We start from the raw sequence: 18,257 nt of genomic DNA on the forward strand, positions 1-18,257 counted from the left end.
CGTCAGCAGGTAAATAAACTGGCCCGGCCCGCTAGGGTGCTTACCCTGGCGAGCCGCGTGCCGAACGTTGCCGACCCCTGACTTAAAATATTCTTGTTTTGGTATTCTTCTTACTCTTTTATTGCATTTGAACTGCAGAAAGGGAGAACTCAGACGTGTCTCCTGTGTAGAAAACTGTGATGCCTGATTTCTCATATAGCACAAGGGTATTTCAGTCTGGATAAAGAACAACAATTCTAGAACTAAAGATGCCTTAGATGCAAGCTATGTAAACGTATGTGTAAGCCATGCCCGCTCAGTGTGGCACTCTGCCCCCGTCTAGTAGTGGCTAGACCAGCTAGAGTGATTGATGAGCCTGTTACAGCCCTGGCTAAGAGAAATGCATCTTCTAGCTCTGGCAGTAGAGGCTTATGCATTAAGATCAAGAGGTCCTAGATTTGATCCCTGCTGCCAACAATCCATCCAGGGATATCAGTATTACATATGCACTGCTATAGTCATTCTAGTTTTAGCTTACCATGTAGGGCCATCACTACTGATGCCAAAGGCTTTCCAAAGAAAGGCCAGGCCCATAGATGAAAATCATGTGCCAGGATGTGCAAACTTTTTACCTCTTTCCATTTCTTTATATATATGATCAAGTCAGACTGGCATCAGAAATATAACTTTAAATGTTACTCCATCTGTGTATTTAATTTCACTTCTCAACATCAGTACCAAAATGCCCAAAGGCATGGATTTTCAATGGCATTTTATTCATAACTCCACGTGCGATTTTGCCAAAAATAGAGCCCCGGTGAGAACAGCAGAAGCTGGACCTGCTTCAGTATAGGACTCTTGGCTGCTTTGAAAGATTGATGCCATGTTATACAGTACCAGAGGATGTTGAAGAGGCTGACTGTACAACGGGCAAATTAATGTAACAAAACCAGGCAAACCATCAAACGTAGACACAAACAAAAAGAGAACCAAAGAGCTTAAGGTAAAGTCTCACCAGATATTACAACCCCAACCGGGGCTCTAAAAGGAAATTATTCCATGCATCTGCTTTACAAAACAGCATTACAAATAATGCCTTGCTTAGCTAATATAAGGGCTATAGGTGTCAGCCTCCTGTGCACACCCATTCTTAGATTATATTAAGCCCGTGGCATAAAAAGAGAAAATTGTAGTCACAATAGAATCATAGAAATGTAGCACAGCCACAGTAGGGATTGCCTGAATTGGGGGTGCAGAGGTTGTGTTCCAGGTGCTTTCTCCTGGGAGCAAACAGAGAGAGAGAGCATGGAGTAGGAAGAAGGAAGCCATGAGTCTGCCCTTTCCCCCACATTCCAATCAGCAGAGCTTGCTAGTTCCAAGGGAGAGTAATGGGAGGATTTTCTATTGCACCCCACAAAGTGGTGTTGCCCATTACTGTCCCCTTCCAGCAACTAGGGGACCCCAATGAAACTATGCATCTCTGAGGCACAATGCCTTCTGGTGCTTATGCACCACCCCTACCATGAGTAGAGTGTTAAAGAATGATGAAGCAGCCCTTTGTCTGTAAGATATTAGAAGTGGAAGCCATGTGTCCCATTCATCTGTAAAACACCATACCCATTTATCCTAAATAAAAATAATCTGTTCTTATTTTAAGACAGTGGTTTTCAACCGGTGGTCTGCGGACCCTGGGGGTACACAGACTATCTCTAAGATTTCCAAAAGGGGTCTGTATCTCCATTTGGAATTTTTTAGGGGTCCACAAATGAAAAAAGGTTGAAAACCACTACTCTAAGAAATTGCATGTAATGTGCAAAGCATTCTCTGCATCATGCTACCATAGTTATTCCTTTAGCTAAACTGTCTCAGCCCTGGAGACATAGGTTCTAATCCCACCACAAATGTCACCCTATAAATTGATTCATTGCAATGTATGTTTGTAAGTATGTGGTGCCCTGTACTGATTTACAGCATGTGCACAAAAATACCAGTTCTCGTCCCTGCTTAAAAATGAGTGATGTCTGATACAGCAAGGAACAAGGTGCAAGAGAAACATGGTAAAGAGCTATGTCAGTACGAAATTCAATCTATATAAAACCACTGTTTCTCAGCTGCAGCTCTACAGAATATATCTGGAAATTTGCACTCACTTACACAATGAGTCAGACACCTAAAATTGTGCAGAATTTGTCACTTAATTCCTTTGCAAACATAACTCTTATTAAAGCATGCTGGCTAGCAAACCAAGCCATCTACTGCTGTGATGAACAACTAGACCTACACATACAATTGTATTAGAGTTGCCAAAGAATTTTATTTCTTATTAGAAAAAGGCCAGTTTGAACTACAAGCTCCATTCTCTCTCTCTTCTTGTTTTGGACTCTATATGTTGAGATAATTAGTTACCATACTCATCTGTACGCTATAAATATACTGCTGGAGTAATCAATCTAATTTGAAATATATACATTAATTCCATATAAAAATATGAACCAAAAAGACCACTGAAGTTGCAAAGTCAAGCATTCAGTTAGGAAATAAGGTCGTCTATGCAACCTTAATTTGGCCCTCTTGCACATATGCATTAGAACAGCTTTTAATTACTTGATCAATTGATATTAATTCTAGTCCACTATGGTTGTCAGTGTTTTGTAAATGGTGATATGCAGGAGTATCTCCATTTTACATGCAACATAACCAAGCACATACACTTGAACAGGGGTGAAAGTAACTTACAGGATTTACCAGTACGGCCGGAGTCCTGAGCAGTGGCGTGGCCTCAACTGGAAGAGGCGTGGCCTCAACCAGAAGAGCCAGGGGCCTCTCAAGATTTAAAGGCCCTGGGGCACCGGCTGTGGCTTTAATTTCTTTATCACCCCGGGGCTCCCAGCTGCAGAGGTGGCTGGGTGCCCCCGGGGCTCAGGGGCAAATTAAAGGGCCCGGGGCTCCGGCCGCCACGAAGCTCTGGGCCCTTTAAATCCCCACCACAGCTCCGGCAGCCGGGCTTGGGCGGGGATTCAAAGGGCCCTTTAAATCCCCGCTGCGGAAGCCAGTGCAGTCTAGCACGGCATACTGGCTCTTGCCGGTGTGCCATACCGGACCGGACCGGCTTACTTTCACCTCTGCACTTGGAACAATCATTCTGAAAGGCAGTGGAGTTAAGCTGGGGTCTGTCATATTATAGACCTGAGTTCCATTCCCTGTTCTGCCAACAAGTAAGCTTGTACAATCTCTCAGATCATTGATTATCTCATCTGCAAAAGGTGGAGTAGGGGAAAGGATACTTGCCTGCCTCCTACAGTAGGATTATGGGGCTTTGCTTTATAATAAGCTTTTTGAAGTGCACAGAATTAATACCAATCAGTGGAAGAAGTGTTACTAAAAACCATTGCATCTGGAATTGCAAGCCTTTCTTTTTGCGCCTTTCTATGCTTGAATAAAAATGCTTACAAAATTAAACCCATTGAAAATGTTTGCTATTTCATTCCATAAAAACCTTTGTGGGTGTTTTTGGATTTTTTTTTCTTTTCTGTTCTTTTAAAGAAGAAAAATGTGGGGGAGAGGAGTTTCAGTTTGGGAAAAAAATCACCCTGGGTTGACTCGCTGATAAAGAGATAGGGCCACTGTGCAAAACCAGAAAATATATTTTATTTACAACAGAAGAGAATGTTGGGATCACTCGAATTTTTATGATACGCCAGGCTCTGAAATTTGTTGTTTAAAAGTGATGCGTGACACCAGATCAGCTCCAACGGGCATATGTGAAACCCACGGGAATCAAGCAGCTGTTCCTGTATGAAATAAGCATTTGTCTAGTCTCCGTTTCTATGATGATGCTTAATCAGCAATATAAGGAAAAAAACAGTTATTACAATTGAGTGCAATTTAGGCTTTGCTCCAAGCAGCCTGGATTAAACAAGCTGAGTGAGTACTATGGCTGCTTATCCTTATCTCCTAGGAAACAGAAGGAAAGGACTCGGAAAGGTTCCTTCCATTCATCTGCCAATTCTAATTAATCAAAAAACCTTGATTGCTCATGTAATTTTTTCTTATTCCTTCCATCCACACACAAACCATAAGGGCACAGTTGCCAGAGTTCAAGTAAACTTCACTGATTTAGCATCTCTGACCAGATCTGCTCTACAGACAGCGCTGAGAGAAGTGACCATGTACTGTACCACTTTGCTTTTGCAATTTTGTCTGTACATCACATAGCATCTTTTACCTCTGCTATAATACTTTCATTTGTTAAAAAAAATCTAACTGTGAATTCACCCTTTGCAATCATTGCCAGATGGCCAGCTCTGGAAAGTGAAGATGTCCATTTAGCCACAGGGCAGGGCCAAAGGAGACAGCACAAGAGCAAGCTTTCTACACATGCCCATCAATGATTGCTACCTCAACTACAACATGGAGAGACTCAAACTTGGGGGGGGTCAGACCATATTTTCGTCTCTCTCCCCATTCAGTCTTTGGCCTCTCTATTGAGAATGTCAATGAGGCTGACTGTACAAGGGTGTTTTTCATGATGTGGACTGCTACCTCTCCCCACTCTTGAGACCATTTTATAGCTGGGGAAAATGTGAGCTGATGACCTAGAAGTCAAAAAGTTCCATACCCCATTACCAACACCGTCAACCACCAAGTCCCTCTGTGATCATGTAATTTAAAAAGTGACTTTAAATTTATTTGGCTTCATTTTCAAACCACGAGAGGCTCAACTTCTGAAAAGACACCAATTGATTCTATTCAGTGGTCTAATTCTCACTTGCACACAGTTTTTCAATTAAATATTCCCCAATAAATAAGGCCAGGGGGAAGGAAGGATGATGACATTTTGAGTCACCTGTCACCAACAGCAACTAAGATTCTCACATACTTTAATTACAATGCATTCAGAGAAAGAAGATATGCACTAAGAAAAATTGCTTCAATTTCATCTAGTCATTTAAAATCCATTTAAGCCATTATACTCTAAGCTATGCTAACAGAAACTGCCATTAATTTTTGCAAAGCAGGTCACAGACTAAAATAAATCATATTGCTTAACTCTAATGTATGTACATATCACTGATACCACAGAACTACACAAACATCACTGAACTATGTACCTAGAGATACAATAATCACTTATCCCATTGCCAATTAAATCCCAATACAACAGTGGTATCACATCTATAATTCATAAACAAGACCACAGCAAACTGCATTTTAATAACACCGTCAGTTCCACGGTAACATCAAAAATGAATCACACCCAGGAGGACTGCAAAGATTTTCTACACAGATACAGATGAGCATTCTCATTAATGCAGATTGGTAGTTTCAGTGAAAGGTTTTATGTAGACGAGAGTAAATATTCACCATCTATCAACAGAAAGTGATTTCAGTGACATGCCAGACAATTTGGCTCACCTGGAATTCCTCCTAGGAGTTCCCAGGCTGTGCACACCAGTGTTACTGCTGGCTCAGTCTTACTGTACTTGCTGTCAAGAATCTGCCCCAACCCTGTGATGGGGATGCTCCTTGTTGCATTGAACTTGTATAGGACATGGTCAGTCCAGCCTTTAGTGTTTTGGAAACATCCAGTGGGATTTTGGCAATTGTCACTGCATGAGGAAAGTTCCAGGTACAGTATATTTCAGAACAGATAGACAGATACCATTTTCAGTGGTTACTGCTTGGTATTTTCAGTGCACCAAAATAAGACAGTAGGAAGTTTAAAAGGAATAGATGTGTTGTTCCACTTATATTGATGACGTCCAGGTGTGGGGCAACATGAGAAACACGATATTATGAAAAGTTCTGATTGCAGTAAGGAACATGAGTGTGAAATATAACGAAGAAATGTACCATAAAAATAGCACTAGTGAGTCCACCCCAGTTTCATGGATGGACTTAGAGAAGTGAGCTCCGTCAGGCTGCTGAAACACGGGTGTAAATGGAATATTGTGATGCTGGTGAGTACATCAGGAAATTCTCTGCAGGCGAGAATGGGAAAGACAAGGCCACAGACATAAGCAAGTGCAGCTGGTGTGAGATGCATTGATGCAAGGGTAGACTGTTCTCTTTCTATATGAAAGAAGCACATTCTTAAATTCAAAGTTGGAGGATCATTACTTTCAAACACATAAAAAGCTTCTATACACGGATTTTTTGTAGCAAAGCCTCCTAATTCCAGTCATTATACTTAACAAATCAATTTCTATTTTGTACACGATAAAAATTGCAGAACTGTGTTTTAAACACCAAATCTTCATGATCATATGGGCATCGATAATGGGATTAGACCAAGTTTGAGATACAATAATACACCTCTACCCCAATATAACGCAACCTGATATAACACGAATTCGAATATAAAGCGGGAAAGCAGTGCTCCGGGGGGCGGGGCTGCGCACGCCAGTGGATCAAAGCAAGTTCGATATAATGCAGTTTCACCTATAACGCAGTAAGATTTTCTGGCTCCCGAGGACAACGTTATATCGGGCTAGAGGTGTAGTTAAATAAATAGGCAGATCTGTTGATAATTTGATCCTGACAAATGGTAAACCCACACCCATATTTAATTACATTACTTTAAAGGGACACTTAAATGGTTTAGGTCCCATATTTGATATAAATTAACAGTGATGTAATCAGGTGGCAAATATTATCTAGATTATAACTATTTTTTCTGTTTTTTTAAAAAATCCAACATTTGACCACCTGTAGAACACAACAGCCAACATTTTGGTAAGGCAAATAAAACCTCTGGACAAAATTTTCTTAAATCCATATTTAGGCTCCTAAATAAAAATGGTTTGATTTTAAGAAGTGCTTAACTCCCACAGCTCAAGTCAATGGGATCTGCATGTGCTTAGAACCATTGAAAATCCAGTTATTTAAACAGCTAAATAAAAAGCATGTATTAGGCATGCATGTTTGAAAATTTTGGCCTACAAGTACACATTGCTTTTGCTGGCTTTTTGCAGCACTTAAACTAACAAACACTAGTCCCAGAGCTGTGAATATTTTTCTCAGTAAGGCTGACACAACAGCAAGGAAAACAAATATGTCGATATAATCTCCTTTAGAAGACTAGCAAAGAGAGAGGTCACTTTTCACCAAAACAAAATATGCAGGGCAAGAATTATTATTTTCAAATGTCTCTGAAGGTATCATAAGCAATGCAAAAGCAAGAAGGAAAGAATCCTGCAGTAGATCTGGGCACTTAAAAAAGATTAAAGAAAAATAAACACAGAAGTCAATCTAGATGGCAAAACCTAATGAGGAGGGACTCACTCGGAGATAAACAAGACTCAGTCTTTTCGTTTTGTAGTACAAAGGAAGACCCATACATTATTCGAATTTAAAAAGCCTCTGAAATGAATTAAATTGACTTTAAAAGGCTTGATTTTGCTCTTGGGTATATGTAAAAGCAGCAGCTGATTTTAAAAGATGCACAGGGACCCTTGCTAGAATACTGGAAAGGGAATAGAAAAAAATAGATACCTTCCATTTCCCAAGGGACACATCTTCCAGAATTTGAGTAGATTTGGCCTTCACTACAAAGTTTGGGTTAGTATTTGGATCTGAACCCACTTAGAGCTGACAGACTTTTGGACACTGTGAACTTTTGGAGTTCAGCTTACAGGATAGAACTTCAGTCAAAAATTTTAATATCATCACCTAGATTCCAGGGTGCAGACAAGTATATTCTCCATTTGTCACCAACTAGACTGGCCTCCAATGCTTCTGGAATAATGTGGGGAAAAGCTTTGGGAGGTTGTATGGTAAAAGACAAGAGATCTGAAAGGAGTATACTTAGGCACTGTATAAATAAGAACCAAGAAATCCAGTTGCAGGAAGCCAAGATTATGAAATAGATTTAGCTGCACCAGAGAAGCTCATGGCCAGTGCATGTGCTTTCTGTCTCGCGTAAAGGATCCAGCCTAACTATTTAATTGTAATTAAGGTTTCTATTTATGATACACTGTGACAAACAGTATTATTTTTATTAGTATGATGCATGCCTCTGTGTGTTTATGATGGGTTACTTACTATGGAGTTAGATCAAGAGGAGTTGTTAGAGAAACTGAGCAGAAGATGTAAAACAATGGTCTAAATTAGGAACATCCCAGCAAAAATTCAAGCACAACAGCCAGGTTCAAAGCTTTGAAGAGGCAACTCCTCTGCCAAACCTGGAAACACAGCTGTTATGCCAAGGCTGAGAACAGAGAAATCAAAGGGAACAATACAACATTAGAAAACCTCAAAGACCTTAGAAAAAGGAGGGGGTCTGGGTGAGCTGCAAGGGACTTCCCAGGGTGTCAGTGAAAAGATGACAGGTTGGCAATCACAGAGACAGAGGGAGGTTAGCTGCAAGGGCAAAGAGGGAACCTCCTAACTAAACAAGGATCAACGATCAAGTCAGGCAAGAGTTACACAATTTGGCTTTGATTTACTTTCTTGACCCAGCGTGCCTAAATACCATACTCCTGTTTTCTAATTAATAATGGCTTGTTTTGAAAAGGTTGTCCTGTGTCACTGAAAACATCTGCTGGTTGCATACCTCCCAAGAAGAAAAGTCTCCCACGGGGTTCCAAGCTACTTTGGATCTGCTGAAAAAGCCACAGTGAGACACAGCGGTGCTGAAGCCACAAACCCAATCTCAAAGTAGCAGAATCACGGCCCTTCCTTGAGAAAAGTGGAAGCCCAGGGCTTATCACCAAGAGAGAGACCTCCAGAAAAACTGTTTAAAGACCAGAGGCAGATCCTGCCCTGTGGATCTGTGACAATAATATTATAACAATATTCTCCCATTGTTCGATAAATATAGAGGTGAATGGAAAAAATAATCATGGGTGAAATCAAAACGTTTACTTTTAAAGAAAGAAATATTTAACCCATGACAGCATTTGATATCTCATCAATTTTATTCTTATTATAATATAAAAGATACATTATGTACATTCTGTCCTATGGTCTCATGTATGCTAGTTCAGGAATAACAACTGTTCAATGCCAGCATAAAAAGCTGCATCATTGGCTTTGAAAAGAGGCTTATTTTTCATAAGAATCAAGCGGGAAAAACAGTTGAGAAAAATCTATGAGAGTGCAGATCTTTTGTTGCAGTTGCTGTTTAAGTCCCTTGAATTTTTGTTTAAACTTTGATTAAGCATCAGAAATCCTGAAACTTGACTGGCTGAAACGTTTCACCTGTCACAAGACCATATAACAATAGCTTTTCATAGTGTTTTACTCATGTGTGTAACATTAAATTTGAAGCTCATTTCCACAGAAGCAGCTGCAAAACTTGGAAAGTCTCTCCTCTGGGAAGATGCACCATTGTTCCATGTTTAACAGGTGGAAGGACACTCTTTTGGGTCAGAGCATAGAACAAGGACTCAGAAAATCTGGGCTTTTACCCGATCTGCCACACAGATGTCTTGTTTCAGATCCTGGACAAGTCATTTGGGACGTGTTTGCACAAGCTTCTGAGCACCCTCAAGTCCCAGGGCACTCGGCACCTCGTGAAATCAGAGCATTACTTACTCTGTATTTTAGTTCCCCCATCAGTAAAATTGGTCTAATATTTGACTTGTAAAGTTTAATTCTTAGTCCAAAATTTTCAAAAGTAGCCACTGCCTTAGCTGTGCCCAACTGGAGACACCTTGGGCCTGATTTTCAAGCGTGCTGAGCATCCACAGCTTCTGCTAACTTCAGATGCAGTTGTGAGTCTCCAGCACTTCTGAAAGTCAGGCCCCAGGAAGCCCGAGCAGTGCACCAAAAAAAGAGTCACCTAGAGTCAGTGATCACTGTCAGAAACATTGACCTTCGAGTTTGATGCATTTATCTTTTAATTGAAGGCACAATATGTAAGCACAAATTGTTACATTAAAACTTCATAAATGGATTAATTAGCAGGACATGTTTATGGTACTTTGCTACCAATTTTTTTTAAAAGGCAATATAGGAGATAGTACTTCTAAACTGGTGACAACCCCACAGAAATTAAAAAAAGCAACTAACAACAATCTACACTCATCTACATCGCTGTGTTTTAGAGATGCATTCTACCTTACCTTGACATGGTGAATAAGATGTTCTACTTCATTCACTTTATACGTCTCTATTCCTAGCTCCTTAGACAACCGCAGGATGCGATTTTGTGTCGGCCCCACATATGCTCCTCCAAGGTCCACATACTGGACTTGCTTATTCTGGTTTCCCAAAAGACAAAAGAAGAAAGATAAGCCCTTTGCAATCAATCATGAGATAAACAATGTAATCCAGAGAAACTATTTATGTTAATTGAGTATTTGAGGCCAGATTCCCCACCCCCCACCTCTGCCCCGGAGAAAACCTGCAAGAGGAAGCCACAGAGGTGAAAACTCTGCATTGGTTCTCTTTAGAGACATTTCTCCAGAGCATCTCTCCAAGGGCAGTTTTTGCTACATATATAATCATTCATCTTTTCCTTCCATGTGGAACAGGTGGGAGGGGAGGTGTGATAACCCCAGAACCTGCAAATATCCTGGAAAATTCTGTGTCACCACAGACACTCCATACTTTTTCTTGCCCCTGGTTCAGCACTGTCAAGGACTTCCCTACATGCCACCGCCCTGGAATTCTACCCTCATGAGGGGTTCTTCAGTATACGGGAGGCTCTGCTCAAAAAATAAGTGCAATAATTTAGATACTATTTGTGGAGATAATTACCCTTTCAGTGAAAGTTCTTCCTCCAACTCTGTCACGGGCTTCCAACACCACAACACTCAGCCCTGATTCAGTCAGCAACTTGGCTGCCGACAGACCTAAAGGACAAATGAGAAACAACACTGAACAACTCCACACAGTGGATTCTGTAGCCTGCGTGGCTTCTAGACAGTCAGTAGTCAGCACCCCCAGACATTTAGTAAGAGGTGTCATGAATTTTGACTATAAAGAGCTTGTAAGGGGGGAAAAGAATCCCCAAAGGCAACTAAAGGTAAATATAAAACAAGATAGTGGTCACATTTTCACATGTGCCAAGCACCTTCAGCTCCCAGTGGCGTCAACTGGGGCAGAGTGAGTTTAGCCCTTCTGTAAGGCAGCCCTAGCTGGGTAACAATGAGAGAAACAGTCATATTGTTGTACACAGAACACACATACACATGCAGTTCTCTGCAGGGGGAGGGAAAGTATTTTATTTTCTAATTCTGTTCTCTAATTTCTGCAAGTGTTGTCTTTTCTTTAAAACCCACCAGGTAAAATGGACGGAATCAAGTTTATATTAGGCCTGTCCTCATTTTGAATGATTTGGTCAAGCCTGCTCTAAGCTGCCTCCTTTCCAAGCTAAAGCATTTTAGAGTTCATTCATGTTTAGAAGAAGTCAGAAGGCAGGTTCCCTGCCCTTAAGAGCTTATACTTTAACTAAAAACTAAACAGAACTAGTGAGTGTGGCAAATAGTAGGAGGGAAATGGAGGGTGAGTAACCAAGAGAACATGGTTCCATTCCTTGCCTCTGTGCATTATATACAACCACTTCATTCTCTTCCTTCCTGCCTGGACACCAGCAGGGACAGCATTGAGAGCACAGGAGAGACGGTCTCCTTGTACTCAGATTTGGTGCCCTGCAGCCAGGAGGAGAAACTGCAGGGAAAGCCAGATTCAGTCTCTGCAGCCCTGGGTTGCAGCATGCCCAGTCTCTCTGTGGCAATGGCATATGCACAGTCCGGCTGGCATACAGGAGTAGCTGTGAGGGAGAAGCATGCTCAACGCAAACAGAATCTTCAGAGAATTTAGTTGCCAAACTTTAACAAGTCTCTGCTCACCACGTAAAAACAGATTTTTCAGAGGCTCGTAACTTGGTCATATATGGGTAAATTTTCATGGGGGCAGCAAAAGGCACATCCCTAACAGGGTAACTCCCCTGCCAATAAGAAATGTCAGGCAACTTTAAGTATAGGTGATGTTGGTAGCTGGAGCTGATGACAATTCATTCTCTCTCATTATCAGCTCGTAATTTCCCATAGTTGCCGTTACAGCTTTCAGGGTTAACTGCACCTTTGACTCCCACCCATCTGGTATTTCTTGAGGGCACCCATTTAAAGTTTCAGGGTCCAAGCCATCACTTCTCTCAGGTGGAGACCTGCATCTCTCTCCCTCCAGACCAGAGGTTTAGGCTTGCAGTCCCTCTGCAACTCATTGTGAATTCCCCAGCAGGCCTGACTGAGAACCAGCACATGTGGTTAACCTATCTCCAGGGTTTCAACAGTGAATACCTTTACACAGTAACATCAAAAGAGTGTTACTGGAACTCTAGAGACCTGGGTCCTACTCGCAGCTCAGCCATTGGTCTGTGGTGTAACCTTGGGCAAGTCACTTCCCCTTTGTGACTCAGTTTCCTCATCTGTAAAATGGCAATAATAATACTGAGCTCCTTTGTAAAGCACTTTGAGACCTACTGATGAAAAGCGTGATAGAAGATCTCGGAATTATCTTTACACAACAGTGTTTACTTCCAGCCACAGTGGAGTAGCTTCTGAAGCAGGGGTGGGCGAACTACGGCCCAGGGGCTGCATCTGGCCCTTCAGACATTTTAGTCCGGCCCTTGAGCACCCGCCAGGGAGCAGGGTCCTGGGCTTGCCCCGCTCCGTGCGTACCATGGCTCAGTGCAGCTCCTGGAAGCAGCAGCATGTCCCACCTCTGGCTCCTACATGTAGAGGCAGCCAAGGGGCTCTGCACACTGCCCCTGCCCCAAGTACCACCCCCGCAGCTCCCATTGGCTGGGAACCACAGCCAATGGGAGCTGCAGGGGCAGCGTCTGTGGACGGGGCAGCATGCAGATTTGCTTGGCTGCGCCTCCATGTAGGAGCCGGAGGGGGGGACATGCCGCTGCTTCTGCCCTTCCCGGAGCCTGCACCCCCTCCCATGCCCCAACCCCCTTCCCCAGCCCTGATCCCCCTCCTGCCCTCCAAACCCCTTGGTCCCAGCCCAGAGCATCCTCCTGCACCCCAAACCCTCATCCCCAGAGCCTGCACCCCAAACCCTCATCCCCAGAGCCTGCACCCCGAGCTGGAACCCTCACTCCCCCTCTCACCCCAACCCTGTGCCCCAACCCAAAGCCCCTTCCCGCACACTGAACTCCTCATTTCTGGACCCACCACAAAGCCCTCACCCCCTCCCGCATCCCAACCCCCAATTTCATGAGCATTCATGGCCCGCCATACAATTTCCATACCCAGATATGGCCCTCGGGCCAAAAATTTTGCCCACCCCATTCTGAAGGTTACCTCAACTTTTCACTTCAGCATACCAATAAGTACAGCAAGCTTTCAAATAACCCTGATACAATGGGCTCTTCATACCCCATAACAGAGCAAATGAGAGTCTGTCAAATGCAGTTAAAACCTGACCTTTCCCATAAAAGGAGCAGACTATAAGGCAGGAACAGCATATTTTGAGAGTAAAAAATATTCAGTATGTTCAAATGCTTGCCAGAGCGTCAAACACTTTCCATTCAGAGATTGTTTTACTGTCTAAAGATCCTTCTGGAAACAGATTGGAGCTCTGAAAAATGCAGTGTCCATCATAACAAACCATTATTAAATCTGCCAAAGCAAGAGTCAATGATATTATTAATCATTTATATTACAATAGCACCCAAAAGCTCCAATTAGGAATGGGGCTTAATCTGCTTATCATGCTGATGTACTGTCAGTATTGTCTGTTGTTGCCTTCTGCTCTCTCCCCATCTACTTGTTGTATCCACCCTGTTGTCTCTCATCTCATACATAGATTCTAAGCAATTTGGGGCAGGAATCATCTTTTTGTCCTGTGTTTGTACAGCACTTAGCACAACACGACCCAAATCCATGATGAGGGCCTCTAGATGCCACTGTAATAAATAATAATTATACCTAGATCTTATATATTACTTTTCATTAATAGATTTCAAAGCACTTTTCAAAAGAAGATAAATATAATTACCCAGATTTTATTAATAATGATAATGCTGAATGAAGAGACAATTCCTTGCCCAGAGAACTTAGAACCTAAATGATACATTTATAGCCAAAGGGTTGGGGACAATGATATAACTTAGAAATAAATTAACATAGTGATGACTGGCACCATTTTGTTAGCTACATTTTGCGGGGGATGGGAGAAAGCTGTTTAAAAATGTAGTAAGAGTTGCAATGGGAAAAGCATACAAATGGTAACCCTGTTTCTGGACCAAATTCAGAATTATACCTTTTGTGTGGACTCAGAGGTTATGTTTTAAACTCCTATGAACAGAATAAGCAAGTATTGACTCCATAAAGCAAAGTCCAGGAAAAAATCTCTTCCGTGGTATGAAATCTTGTCAGGTGTTCAGAACTGTACACATTTCAGCACAGCTGCTGGTTTACCTGTCATTTTTTCTTGGATTGCAAACAGAATGCAATCCCTTTAACTTTGCCTAAGATTTTAGAGTTTAGACAAACAGATCAACATAAAGGAATGTGTCTAAAAATATGATTACTGCCCTTATCATTCAGATTTCTTCTGCAGGATATTTTTTATCAAAATGGCATTTTTTCCAGAGAGATTTCTACACACACTGATTGCTATGTAAGGAACAGTGAAATTTTCACCTAAGAAAGAAAAAAAGCACCAGCTATCTTTTGTCACCAGTTCAGAGGACAATAATTTAGTACAGCTTCCATTACAGACTTGCTTACTTCAAAAGAAAAGAGAGAGTTATATCTACATCCAATTCACATAATGAAAAAGACATACTGAGTGCTGTCATGGCAGTGCAGTAGCCTTAACTCTGATTCCTCCATGAGAATCAATACCTAGAAAATTAATACAAACAATAAAGAAGCAAAGAGGACAGGTCTTATCTGAAGCCTCAGACTGAGGATACAGTTGTGCTTAAAACAGGTTAAACAAGGCAAAAGCAGCAAGCCTTCAGAAGTTACTATGGCAACCTGATATCAAAATGCATCCACTTGAAGATACTGGGATGAGATTGTCTTCTAAGGGCTTTTATACTGTGAGTTCAAGCTATGGAAATTGTTTCTCCATCAGACAGTAATTTGCATTCAAGTGACTGTTTTACTGAAGCATCTTCAATCATAACAATTATTTCATATAAAATCCAAGCTTATTTCAGTCCTGTTGTTGTTGTTTGTGTACCTGCTGAACATCCTGGAACAGAGTTTTAAATAATAGAACTTCCCCACCAACATCCTCCTCCCAGCTTCCTTAAAATAAGAGAAAGAAGACTGATAAGTGAGACAACAAAAGCTGTGATCTTTTGTCAGTTGTTCAAAGCATAGAGATAGGCTCAGACTCTGTCCAAGTGCAGAATCCAAACTCAGATCTGATCCAAATTTTTCCACTGCCCCCCACTCTGTATTCTGAGGCTACGTCTACACTACCCGCCTGAATCGGCGGGTAGAAATCGATCTCTCGGGGATCGAATTATTGCGTCTCGTTGGGACGCGACATTCGATCCCCGAATCGACGCTTGTACTCCACCAGCGGAGGTAGGAGTAAGCGCCGTCGACGGGGGAGCCGCGGAGGTCGATTTGCCGCCGTCCTCACAGTGGGGTAAGTCGGCTCCGATACGTCAAATTCAGCTACGCTATTTGCATAGCTGAATTTGCGTATCTTAAATCGACCCCCACCCCCGTAGTGAGGACGTAGCCTAAGATAAAAAGAAGCCCCAGAGCCAAGCTGAAATTTGGGGTGTTCTAAAGTGGATCCAAATTTTAGAGCTCAGACCCCACTCTATCCAGAGCCAGAATACATTTCATTAGGATTGTAAAACTCTTTCAATTTTAAACCTTAGTATTTCGATGAGAATTGTATTGCAAAACACAGGATAAATTGAACCTCCAGTACTTTCTAAATGATACTTACAGCATTTCCATATACTTTCTGTGTATTGAGAAAAGCCTATTGTTGTTCCTTGGATTGTTAAAGCTGCATACAACAGGTCAGTCATGACTTTCCTTCTCCCTCAAACTAAGCACGACAACTCTGCAGCATACTAAGTCTCCAGTACTACATTGTCTATGAAGGAGTAAATGGATCATTTTAAAAAAAATCTCTCTTCAGGTTCATTTACATCTTTCTGCAGAAAATCCCATGGAAATGGGTTCCTGGGGGAAGCAACAAAAATATCTTCCTACATGGACATTTTGACAAATAATTTGAAGAGGGGTCAACATGCACACATTCTTCCCCCACAGACCAAACAGTGGATTATCTCTTCAGAACCTGAGGATTATCAGGGCATCCACAGGAAAACAGGGCCACCTGCATGGAGCCTTTGTGTCCATCAACATCAGCTCTTGGGTTACCAAGATTTCATTTGCCATAGCAGCCCACAAGATTGGTGAGTTCTGCAACATGGAGGAGGAGCATGGATTCTATTTTAAGCACTTTGATGGCCCCATTGTCATATTATCTGAGCATGGCACAAGCTGTAATGTATTTATCCTCACAAATCCCTTGTGAGGTAAGGAAGTGTTAGTATCTCCATCTGTAAGATGGAGAACTGAGGCACACAGAGCCAAAGTGACTAGCCCACAGTCACAGGGCAGAAACTTGAACTCCCGTCTCCAGAGTTCCAGACTACTGCCTTAACCACTCGCCCATCCTTCTTCTCTGTTACTGGACAGACCTTTGAAGTTTGGGACATCAACCCCACAGTCCTTCCCTTGGCCCTCCTCTTCTTCCAACAGCACAAAAATTTCAGGAATATGATAAGCTCCTTCCATTCCTTCCAGTAATACCCATACCCACAAGTTTTTAATGTGAGAGTTGTTTTCTCAACAGTCAATTCTTCCAGGTAAATGTGTTTTCTGGAATCAGTAATCTTTTCATGGCGTAAAGGCCATTTTCTATATATATACACACACACACAGACACACAACAGTAGCACCTAGAGGCCCCACCCAAGATCAGGACCCCATTGTGCTAGACACTACACAGAGACAGGCCCTCGCCTGAAGACTTTACAATCTAAACAGACAAAATGATGAAGGATTATTATCCCCATGTCACAGATGGGGAAGTAAGGCAAAGAAAGATTAAATGATTTGCCCTTCACCATGCAAAGTGTGCCTATTAGAGGTGGCAACTGAAGCCACATTTCTCAAATTCCAGTCCAATACCTTAGCCACAAGATCATCTTTCCCTTCTGTCTCTCTCAGACTATCTACTAAAGATTTAGCATTTTCATGGTCGTTAATTAATAGGAACACAGGAACTGCAAGACTGGATCAGACCAGTGGTCCATCTAATCCACTGTTCTGTCTCTGACCATGGCCAGTACAAGATGCTTCAGAGAAGAACCTTGCAAACAGACAGATGTAGGATAATCTGGCCCCCACATTAGGTCTCACCCTGGTCTCTAATATTTAGCGTTCCTGATCTATCTTCTTTATACCTTTCTTTATTTTTACCATGTCCTCTCATCAGTCTCCTTTCTAAGGTAAACGATCTCTAATGTCTGTAACTTGAAAATTATCAACAAATTCCTCAGTTTAATTCTTCTAGGACCTAAGTATTGCCGCCCCCACCTCCTGCCACAGGGGTTGGGGGGAAATCTGCATCAAGAAGCCAGCCAGAGATTCCAGCCAGTAGGAGCAGAAGCAGCCAAAGCAGGAATCTCTGGAACTCTGGACATTTGGAGAACTTTCTACAGTTATGACTGGACTTTCTCAGCCCTTACTCCAACTCTCCCCAAAGTCTCTTCAATTCAGCTTCACTCCACACATGCCCCTCTTTCCTTCTTGTCCCCTTCCCTGTCCCCTCACTCCTTTCCCTTCAGTGTCCCCTCTTCCTTCCCTTTAGCTGACCCAGTCCTAAGTAACCCAGTCCTAAGGGGTAGAACATATAAGCAGAGTGAACCCCCAAAAGTGTCATTGGCTGCCATCACAGAGTTCACTCTGCTTATATGTTCTACCCCTTCCCCCACCTTGTGTTATGTCTTGTCTATTTAGATTTGAAGCTCTTTGGGGCAGGAACTGTCTGCTACTCTGAGTTTGTACAGTGCCTTGCACAATGGGATCCTGTTCTTGGTTGACCCTCAGGCACAACTGTAATAAACATGATTAATAAATAATAACCACAATAACAGGAGAAAGAATGAATGCCAGTCAATCAGATGTTCTAATTGCCTCATAAATAACTGCCAAAGGTAATAAACATCAAATGCATCTTTAACAACTTCCCTAGCCAATCTAAAATGGCATGTTGAGGGTGAGGAAACTGCACTGGTCATACTTGTCCTGTACTATTCCCTGAAACCA

The 18,257-nt window shown here is 42.1% G+C and overlaps 1 protein-coding gene across 1 annotated transcript in view; it reads right to left on the reverse strand.

Moving 5' to 3' along the window:
* The window catches only part of LOC113406360 (amine oxidase [flavin-containing] B-like), a 47,796-nt gene extending 31,075 nt beyond the window's left edge, over positions 1 to 16,721 (reverse strand). The window contains exons 1-3 of the mRNA XM_029911295.1: positions 16,625 to 16,721; positions 10,684 to 10,778; positions 10,047 to 10,184 (exon numbers count right to left, since the gene is read on the reverse strand). Of these exons, the coding sequence (XP_029767155.1) occupies positions 10,047 to 10,184; positions 10,684 to 10,778; positions 16,625 to 16,721 (330 nt within the window). The remainder of the gene's footprint in view (positions 1 to 10,046; positions 10,185 to 10,683; positions 10,779 to 16,624) is intronic.
* Between the last annotated feature and the right edge of the window lie 1,536 nt (positions 16,722 to 18,257).

This window comes from Terrapene carolina, unplaced genomic scaffold (genome assembly GCF_002925995.2).
Source record: "Terrapene carolina triunguis isolate 2854851 unplaced genomic scaffold, T_m_triunguis-2.0 Scaffold26, whole genome shotgun sequence".
Classification (NCBI taxonomy): Eukaryota; Metazoa; Chordata; order Testudines; family Emydidae; genus Terrapene; species Terrapene triunguis.